At 39.0% G+C, this 10,786-nt stretch overlaps 1 protein-coding gene across 1 annotated transcript in view; it reads left to right on the top strand.

Annotated features, from left to right (window-relative positions):
* The first annotated feature begins 3,427 nt into the window (after window positions 1–3,427).
* The window catches only part of LOC139478366 (uncharacterized), a 64,715-nt gene continuing 57,356 nt past the window's right edge, over window positions 3,428–10,786 (top strand). Inside the window, exons 1-3 of the mRNA XM_071260804.1 lie at window positions 3,428–3,488; window positions 8,862–8,996; window positions 9,407–9,616. Of these exons, the coding sequence (XP_071116905.1) occupies window positions 3,428–3,488; window positions 8,862–8,996; window positions 9,407–9,616 (406 nt within the window). The remainder of the gene's footprint in view (window positions 3,489–8,861; window positions 8,997–9,406; window positions 9,617–10,786) is intronic.

Here is a 10,786-nt window from a genome sequence, read left to right as displayed (position 1 = left end):
CGCGTTCCCTAACTGTGGTTTTGCTTTCCCTTGCTGTGCATACTCTCACGCTTCATTTGTACCAAGAACAAGATCTGCATCGAAAATAACAATGTTCTCTATGACTGCACAGAAAGGACAGTAAGTGTTTTGTTGGGGATATCATATTGAGGAAAACGTTTGTGTCAAGTCAAAAGAAGTTTATTTTACAAAAATCCTCCAACCCATTTACATATAAAATGATGAATGGTACACAAGGAAGGACATACACTATATATCATAGTTTAGTTTCGTTCTTTGTCGTTAGAATCAACACAAGTCGTTTATTAGTGACATTGATATTACATATTAGTTTTAACTTTTTTCTGGCATCCGTTTCAGCAGGAAATCTAGGCTGGTTCTTCCGAAGTTTAACTTGAGCTTTATGTTTATCGATGTTCGGATTTTCGTTCAATTACAATCAAATAGCCAATTCTCTTCACCAGAAATGAATTAGACCAGAGAGAACACCCCATCTGTTTTATATCTTAATCATATCCACAAGTATGACAGGAGGGATGGCTTCAACTTTCCAAAAGTCAACTTTCCCTTCATGTCCATTAATATTCCAACAGTTTCAGGCTTTGGTGTTTACTTTTTACTACTTTTGAGATACAATCAACCATGCTCTTTCTACCAAGAAGCCACTGTTTTGTCTGTTTGGATAGATCTTAATATGAAACAGATGATTCGGTCTCACTGGTCTCCTTTAATTCAAGTTTAGGTGGGTAAATCAATGGAAGGAAATAGTCTGTTTGATTGTTATTGAACAATGTCAGATCATCGATATACATGGAGCTTAAATTAAACTTCTTGGCGTCAAAGATTGCGTCCAATGTCATCGGTGGTGACGTGACGGCTCGAAATACTGACCCAGCGCTTCAAGAACGTACTGACGTTTTGTGGGTGAAGGACGTCAAATGTATTGCTTTAAATGACAAAGATATGCTGCAGGAAAAATCCCTCAATATACATTGCGGCAGACAGACTGGAGAATCGGGATATTCAGAGGTCAGTTGAAATTAAATGAGATGTATAACATTATTTTGACCAATAAACGTTTTGGAATAAGTTAATACATGAGGTCTACTTGCACTATATGCAGTCTGTCTCATCTACTATGCGAGTGCATCACAGTTCACAACGTTTTACTTGTTTAGGTATATGTAATCAACGGCAAATTGAGGTTGAATTCGACACAATCACATCAAGTGACATGGCTAGAATTTTTCGCAAGTATTACAAGTATTATCCTGAACAAGGAAATCTAACATCTCCTCGTTGCACTGAACTCACTAACGAGCTGCTATACACTGAAAACTGAAGCCACTATATATACTATAAACTACTATCAACTACAATGTAATTACAAAATCTGCTCCTGAAAACTGCGTTAACCAATAGTGACAACAAAAATATGACTTCAGTTTTCCTAAAGTCAATATTCCCTTCATGTCGAGCAATGTTCCTACATCTCCAGCCTTTGGTGTCTACATTTCACAATTTTCGAGGAACGTTTAAGCAGGTTCTTACTTTGAAGGTTTGAAAGATTGTTTGATCCAGGTTACACTAGTAAAGGACTCAGCATTAGAGATGTCGAGGACGTTTCCAAATTAGACGCATCTGTGACAGAAGTGAAGTCCGATGCAATTTCCTATATGCTCAGTTATTTGGAGATCCCCTTGCATGGTTTTATGACGGGTTCCGTTTTTATATTGTGTTGTTGAATTGTACCATTGTTCTTTTATATACTCTCAAACTAGTTTTAACTAAAATCTGTGATACTCTAGTTATTGTACTGTCCTTTATTGACAGGTTTTATAGTTCATTTTTGTGTTTCATGACTATATAACTTGATTTAGTCACGATATGGCTGAAATATTGCCGATGTGACTATAAACCATAACTCACTCACTCACTATGACGGGTTCAATCGTTTGAGCAGGATACTCGCACCGAAACTTCCAGATAAACTTTAACTATTCACAGTGTATGTCCTCCTGATACATGCTATATTACACACACTGATCAACTGAATTTAAGGAGTATATTCCTCGATGCTATGCGTATGAACAAGAAGAGTCTGTACACTGAAGAACACTTTCCCCCAGATAGTAGTTCTTCAGTCAAAATGGGTAGTGATTTAAGCCAGATATATAAACTAGTCTACAGTAGACAGTAGTCTTTCTGAGTGTCCCTGTCAAAGGATGAGAAGTTTGCCTAATAATCTGTGCGTGAGTTTGGTTTAATGCTTTTTGATTGATACATCATGGCGTGTCAGCTTGATGTGGGGAGAAATATGAAACGTCAAGGCCAGAAAATAGCAATACTCGAATATTTGGAAAAGCAGATTCCATTGGATAGAAAAGGGAAAAAAGCCGTGAAAATAGCATGAATGTATCACTGCAAATCAGTGATGACACCAGGTGTTCGCGAAAAGTGTAAGCATGTCCTGTTCTACCGGTAGCACCCTCTACTCACACAATTTGCATACAAAAGTAAGTGTGTGTTGCCTGACGCCGCACAGGAGTATACCTGCTGTGAGACGGCGTCCCGTAAACAAGGCCTGGTGCAGGTCTGAGACACTTACCTACATTGTTCAGTGAAAACATGGCGAATATGGGACCTCGCTTCCGTAATGTCACGCTTGCATCCAGGCGCCAAGTTGTCTTCCCCCTTCGTTCTCGGTGCCTTAGGTTTGGGGACTCCCAATCTGAACACTGTCATATGATAATAATAATAATAACAACAACAACGTGAATTTGAAGAGTGTCAGATCCATCCATAAGCATGATCTAAGTGCTACATTAAAATATACACAGATACAAACATACAGCATTATACGCACTAAGCATACATTGAAAATATACACGGCAAGGTACAGGACAATATGCCGGGACTGTGCTGACTGGTGATCGTGGGTCGCTGTGAACACAGTCATCAGCCCGCCATCAGCCACTTATTCGGGATATGCCCAACGGAAAAGATGGGACTTGAGTAGAGATGTGACAGAACTTGACAGAAAATCAGAAATCACAACTCGCACACATGATATGTCGTCATGGCTGAGCGCTCCTAATCATGACCTGGACCGAAGCTATCCTGCTACCACAGTTGTGATGTTAACATGCGTAGAAGGATAATTTGGGGAATGTGAACTGTTCATACTCTACTCCACTGTTCCACATTGTACCCTTAGATTGATCAATACCAAAGCTGTGTGGCTCTTTACACCTCTGCACAGACCATGTAAAACCAGTATTGTTGTGATATGAAATCTCCCCTTCATAAATTCAATAGTTGAATACACAATGGAGATGCAGAGTTAAAAAATTATATGCACCGATCAATAAATGTGCAATGAGCGTAACACAGTTTGGCCGGGTATTTCACTTCCTCGTTCGTCAACATGGCGGGTGTCAGGGTACTCGGTGTGGTGGTGCTTGTGGGGTGGATACAGCTGACACGGGGTGAGTAGATCAGACTGGCTTATCACGATGATATGTTTATGTATTCCTCAAGTATGTATACATTTTTGAACGTTAGCTTATGTTAATTTCACTACACAGACACCCGTTGGTCAGCAATATCAATAGCATCGAAATATCGTGTACACGCCTAACGAAACAATTTTGTTAGTGCTTTATATATATATATATATATAATCGAAGATGATGTGATGACACCAGGTGTTCGCGAAAGTGTAAGCATGTCCTGTTCTACCGGTAGCACCCTCTACTCACACAATTTGCATACAAATGTAAGTGTGTGTTGCCTGACGCCGCACATTGTTCAGGGCAAACATGGAGAATATGGGACCTCGCTTCCATAATGTCACGCTTGCATCCAGGCGCAAAGTTGTCTTTCCTCTTCGTTCTCGGTGCCTTAGGTTTGTCGTGTCAGCTTAATATGGGAGAAAAGACCGAAGTGATGCAGGTCTCAGACGTTAACCACGTCGGTGAAACCCGCGAACACGGATATGATGCTGACAAACCTAGAAACATAATCGAGTCGAACCGGGATTCGAACCAACAGTGATAGGTTTCAAGCGTGCCCAAGGGACGCAACGCTGCACAGCGAATCGCAGCGCCTTAGACCACTGGGCCACCCGTGCCCCCTTTAAATTTCGTGATTTAAGTATCCATGCTTGACACATGATGCGAAGAATTACATTAGGATTTTACTTATACAATAAGACAACATGATAATTTATGATGTTTTTATATCAGATTATTTGGTTATGTAACTTACTGCGTGATTTTGGTTGTTTGCATTACGCATGCGATTGATTTCTAACAGGAAGTATCTATAATTTCTAAATCTATCGTACACACGTATCTGTCAGCTTTCTCAAAGAAATCAGTGTCGTGAAGAGAATTGATAGCTTAAAGATGGATTGTCCCTGATAAATCCTACTGTACTGTGCATTGTGAATATTGTTTAATGTATTCCGAGTATGACAATATGTAATTACACAAGCTATCAATAACCGTGTGATAAACGTGATTTATGTACTTTTCACTCTGCCTTCAGTGTACACGTTCATTGATGGTAGATATATCCACACCAAAAATAGATTTGTGTATCAAGCATTCTGTCAAATGTGTTCATGACCAAAGAACTGCCAGGATTTATAAGGAGTGGTACATCGGTGATCATATTGCAGTTTTCCTAAAGATGCGTTTCCTACCTGCAGAACAGCCGATGAGGTAGCCACAAAGATTTACAATGTCGTGAACACATGTTCATCTGTATACCAGTCATAGTTTATTGTATTGGACCCTTAATTCACAAATGTACGACGTGACCGCACAGTGTTGTAAAACTGTAAAATTAAACATTGTGACCACGACTGCAGGAAGTTTTCCCTTCAACAATTTCCTGGTGTAGGTGGTCATAGCTTGTATGTATCTGCATTAATCCAGGATAAACATGGCTTTGTATTCATTGTATGTTGAGTCCTTTCAGTCTGCCAATTATGGTACATTTGCTTTACACAAATGCCATTCTTCAAACCCTGCGGGCCGCACGGGTGGCCCAGTCGTCTGAGGCGCCGCGATTCGCTGTGCAGAGTTGCCTCCCTTGGGCACGCCAGAAACCTATGATTGTAGGTTCGAATCCCAGTTCGAACCGATTATGTTTCCAGGTTTGTCAGCTACGTGGTAAAGACCTGAGACCTGCATCACTTCGGGCTTTCCTCCCACATTTAGCTGACAAGCCGTGATATTACTGGAATACTGTCACTCCTGCAGAACATGAATGGTAGAATGTATTGGTTGGTATACATGTAAAGTAGGTCAACTGCAGCTTCTGTATGCTTCGTCCTTTCAGCATTGGACTTTGATTTGTTGTAAGAATCTATTCATACTTGAATGAGGGCGACTTGACGAGAAGTTCAAGCCACACCTGTAAACAGTTACACATATATATGACCCGGTTAGTGTATTGCCAACCTTGCTTAAATGCGGTACGAATGTAGCATGATTGTGTCTTAAATACCTCAAGTGTGATTGACTGGGCCGAACTGTTTGATTACATTTAGCGCAGGTAGATATGAGTTATACAGACGACAGTTTTTACTTCATCAGGATCATTCTCTAACACTATAAATCAGCTTCAGAGAGCGAGACACCAACAAGTCATGATGGATTGAGTGAACGTTGATCAGTGAGTGAATGTTTGGCGCTGTCAGTAATATTCCAGCTATACCGGATGGGTTCAAGGGTGTACATTTGTGAGGTGAAATAGGCTTAATATCTGCAGCGTGTACATTTCTAAGTTTTAATCTCAACGTACTATGCTCATATTCATTACGCTTTCACAATGTGATGCCAACTACAACTTCTGTATTACAATTAAACTATTTTCTCAGACATACTAGAGTACACATGCTTGTGATCTGTATAGCTGACGTCCCAGTCAGTCAACGTGTGTTGACACAGGATATGTTATTGTTTGACAACTGCTAAAAATGAACATTAAATCTGACATAACACCATCCAATGAAATTTGAAATGGAGCGGTAGTTTGCAGTTAATTCAGTTTCTCTGTAGGTGTACCATTTCACAAACATCTCTAAGTCACAATTCATGTTTTCCTAACAAATCACAATGAACAAGAAAGGGATGCGGTATCATTTATCCATAACACATCCTTACTGTATGTCCTGCATCGATGTTGGAATATTTGCTGAGATCGATGTGAAACAACAAACAAAACGATGTCGTTGAAATGATCACAAACACTATGTGCAAATATGCAAGTGCATGAAATATGTATGTGTGCGTATGACAAAATGATTAAGGTGTGAGTGGCTTTTAGCAATATTCCAGCAATATCATTGCAGGAAACATCAGAAAAAAACCTTCATACTGTACCCATGCGGAGAATCAAACCCAGATCTACAGCATAACGAGTACACACTTTGAGCTACAGTGTCGTCACCATAAGGTATGGCGATAGCTGGAAGTGTATTGTGTATGGTGTCCGTGCCTTGTATAAGGACTAGGCTATGGTTGTCGAAAATGCAAAGTGTGTCCTTGATAACGCCACGATTGCTATCACTGGCATGGTATAGCTATAGCGTCAAACACCTGATTTGTTATGCAAATTGTATGCATGGTGGGTGCTACCGTTAGAGCATGACATGCCCACTATTAACGCCAGCACCTTATCAGTGTCACTTACTGTTAGTGCCCAATTCATATAATTGTCAATGGAATCTGTTTGGGCAGATAATTGTGACTGGTTATTCTCTGGCGTTGCCTTTCCATGTTTGGTGTATGTTCAATGGTTTATACTCAGGGGATGTTTCCTTTTCCAAATGTTATTTGCAAAATGTATTATGATATACAGGTAGTACAGAGGTACGTTATATATTTTACATTTCACATTTTCATTGTTACTGTTACACTGCGTGATTCTAAACATAATGTTTATTCCAAAGAAAATTGATATTCTATATCAATATTTGACAATACATTTTGAGAAAATATTGTGTATTGATTATAACCATGATATGAAGTCACATGTCCAAGTGATTATTAGCTCGTTAAGTACCATGTATGATAGTTTTCCATTTTACACTGAATGAGATAGGGATACACAGAGATCCACAATTTAGTCAACATATGTGTAGAGATATTTAGCAGTCAAAACTTGTTGTGTTCTGCTAACATTACTCGCATCAACGACGTGATAAAGCAATGTGTTGAAAGTTCCATGACAACATTACACTTCTGTCATGTGCTTCACTTGCAGATGAGCTATTTTCGTTATTGACTAACAGTCAAACATGCTGTTAACTTAATTAGGCTGGTTTACTGTCAACAACTTCCTGATGTAGGTGATTAAAATTCATCGACCATATAGCAAGGCCAAGTTGAATATATTCAAGCGAAATATGACTCGATTTTCTTTGTTGGTGGATGTCAACAGCTGCTCCTTCAATCAACCCATTATCATATCTTTGCCATTGTTGAAATGACGCAATGTATGAATGGTAGAATTCATATTCGGTATGCTTTGTCCATTCAGCATTTAACTTTTCCAATGTGGTTACTCTGTCTGAATGCAAGCAGCAAAATGATCACAATCAAATAAGAATAACCGTCTGTAAACACAATGTTTGCAACTTGGTCGAAATGTTCGTTTAAAGACGCGGCTGTTTGAATTAAGTTATACAGACGATTATTTACATTTAATTGTGATCATTTTCAGATAGTATACTACTGTGTCTGTTTCAGAGAGTGACACTGATGCCTATTTAGGGTGAGATGATATGAAAGTTTAAAGTATGAGACATCAGCACAACCATGATGGAGTGAATACCGATGAGTTGGGGAATGTTGTTAGCGCCGCTGTCAGTAATATTAAAGCTATAACGATACTATTTGTTAGGAATAAATTGCACTGTATTAGGGGTCTTCAGTGTCTCAAGGGAATGTCTGAACCACTCGTCAAGCCATGGCGTTTTGCATTATTGTCAAATGATTACACACTTATACACTTATAGAGGCACGTCACTAACGTGAGGGTACATGTTTACAAGTCGGTTGAAACATCTTTGTGACCATTTGTAAATGTGCATTTTGTGTTGATGCATATGGAGCTGTCACAAATTAACGGCCAGTAACAACCCGTGACATCGGGAAATTCATCCAGTCCTCGCAGCCTGCGAGGTGTATGTTGGGTATTGTAACGTGAGGTTACGTGTTAGGTATTTGGCATCACAACTATTATAAAGTGTATTTGGCATCACAACTATTATAACATGAGGGTACGTGTTTCGTATTTGGTTTCACTTCTCTTGTAACGTGAGGGTATGTGTTAGGTATTTTGCATCATCACTATTGCAATATGAGGGTACGTGTTTGATAATTGGCATCACCACTATTGTAGCGTGAGGTCTTCGCGTGTTACGTGTTGGGTATTTGGCATCAGCCCTATTGTAATGTGAGGGTACGTCTTGGGTATTTCACATGACCACTATTGTAACGTAAGAATACGTGTTGGGTGCTTGATATGTTCATTTTGGTTTAGACATCACTACATAAGTTGTAGATTTCCCCGCGGGTGCCTATGGTGCCCCTCACCCAACTGATCTATTTCTCTCAGCATACAAGTCAGGTTCTTTTACTACTTTTGTAAATAAAGAAAGGACACCTTGCTTTGAAGTTCAACTTCAGTTTCAGATATATAGATCACCTCATGCATTTCAATTACATATTGATTTCATGACCATATGGTTTTATAATCTATGTTTATGATAGGCATAGTCACCCGTGGAGTGTCACTGTCTATATTTCATGTAGATCAACGTACATATATTATTTCTGTTACAGGCACGTGCCCTGCAGGTCAATACGGTTACATGTGCAGCTACCATTGTCACTGTCCCCCAGACTATTGTAACACTACTTCCAGTTGTCAACCTCCAAATTGTTCCAAGGGATGGTCCGGTCCAACTTGTCAGAAAGGTACGCATGATAATTTGATTCCTTTTTTGAATTTATGACAATTTATATTTGCTCGCACCATGCATGATACAATTATAAGCCTACTTCGAGTTATCAGCCTCTACACAGTTGTCCTGAACTTGTCAAAAAGAATAGCTTATCGCAGAAATGGCATGTTCATTCAAAGTAATAAATCCAGTTTATATTAACTGGTCAGTTAGCATCACTAGACCAATCATTTGTAAAAATTGAAACACTAATGGTTATGAGACTAATATGTTTTAAGAACAAAACGTATAAACGTGTAAAACGTATAATCAACGATATCCTTATGTTTGATAATAAACTATTTCTAGAAGTGAATCTCGTGAATATTTCGTACTGTCGTGTGCTGTGTTGCGATTTGAAAATAATTCTTCTTAATATCACAGAAAATATTGCCCTAAACAAAACAACAACTTCATCCGATGGATACACTTTGCCGTCATCAAATGCCGTCAACGGGGACACGAGCGGGAACGATGAACAGAGATGCATTCTGTCAGCTTTTAATGACCCCAATATAACAGCTGCCTGGTGGAGGGTGGATCTGGGACAGGAAACACTGATACATGACGTCATCATCTACTTCAGAACTAACCGTGAGTAACATGAATTAATCCTTTCTGTGCCATTTTAAAAATTGAATGTTCCTAAACGGAACATCATGTTCATCTTCATTTTAATGTCATCCGTCGACGATTTTATGCCAGGTTTATACACCTTTCTGCAGAACAAACAATACTTAGGAAGTATAACATTAGCTTCCACATCCCCGGAAACGAACCTCATTGATCTGTTGGAGGAAAGTGGACGACGTGTTCAACTTCAAATGTAAACGCTACGTGATGTTGCTGAAATCACCCAAACCTTGGTATGCGGTGTCAGGCACGTTTTTTTGCTAATTGTGTGAATGGTGGGTGCCACAAGTAAGGCAAGACATAGCTCTTTTTGCGAACACCTGGTTCAGTCACAGATTTTCAGTGATCCATTCATATAATTTTCACAGCTACTTTGTCTTTTATGCCAAGTGTAAACTGTTTCGAAGAATAATTGAGACTGGTTATTATCTAGCATTGATGTTTTATATTACAAACACACACAAACTCGCATTCAGCATTTATTTGACACTTCGTCGCTGCAAACATGTGTCAGATCAAAAGGTGTACACATATTGTACCTGTCTCCATCATCACTCCTGAATGCCAAAATGTTTGTTCTGCAGTGATTATGTTTAATGTTGACATTCACATTCAAATTCCGTTTGAGTACCTCTATGGACACTTGATATTTTGCAATAAGCCTCAAATTGGATCGTTACATGGGTGGCAGAGCATTGCGCGGACCAAATTATTGTTGACACGCTGTCATGACATTGGATACGGCGTCGACGGCAATCTTTGACTTGAAACGGACGTGCACGCGTGTGTAAGGACACCATAAATAAAAATAACTATTTGTGAATTAAATCTGTAAAGAAAACTTATTTTAATCCATCAAGTAAGAACATGATGTTGCAATTGTAGTGAAGCCTATTTGATGCGAGAGGGAGCTATGACCTCGCATTCGAATGCGTTATGATAACAAACAAACAGTTTCTGATCATATTTTTGCAACAACGCCAAAGTAACCCATTCCTGATGATGGTTACTATAAGAAACTGATAATACTTATCACGCACATAATGTTTTAACTCGCTCACAGTGATATTCTTTGAAAATTTGATTTTATTTCAATTAGACCTAACAGAAATGATTAATGATTTAATACAA

Source organism: Haliotis cracherodii, unplaced genomic scaffold, assembly GCF_022045235.1.
Source record: "Haliotis cracherodii isolate W230 unplaced genomic scaffold, xgHalCrac1.p SCAF_4, whole genome shotgun sequence".
NCBI classification, from domain to species: Eukaryota; Metazoa; Mollusca; class Gastropoda; order Lepetellida; family Haliotidae; genus Haliotis; species Haliotis cracherodii.
This window is presented reverse-complemented; position numbering and strand designations above follow the sequence as displayed.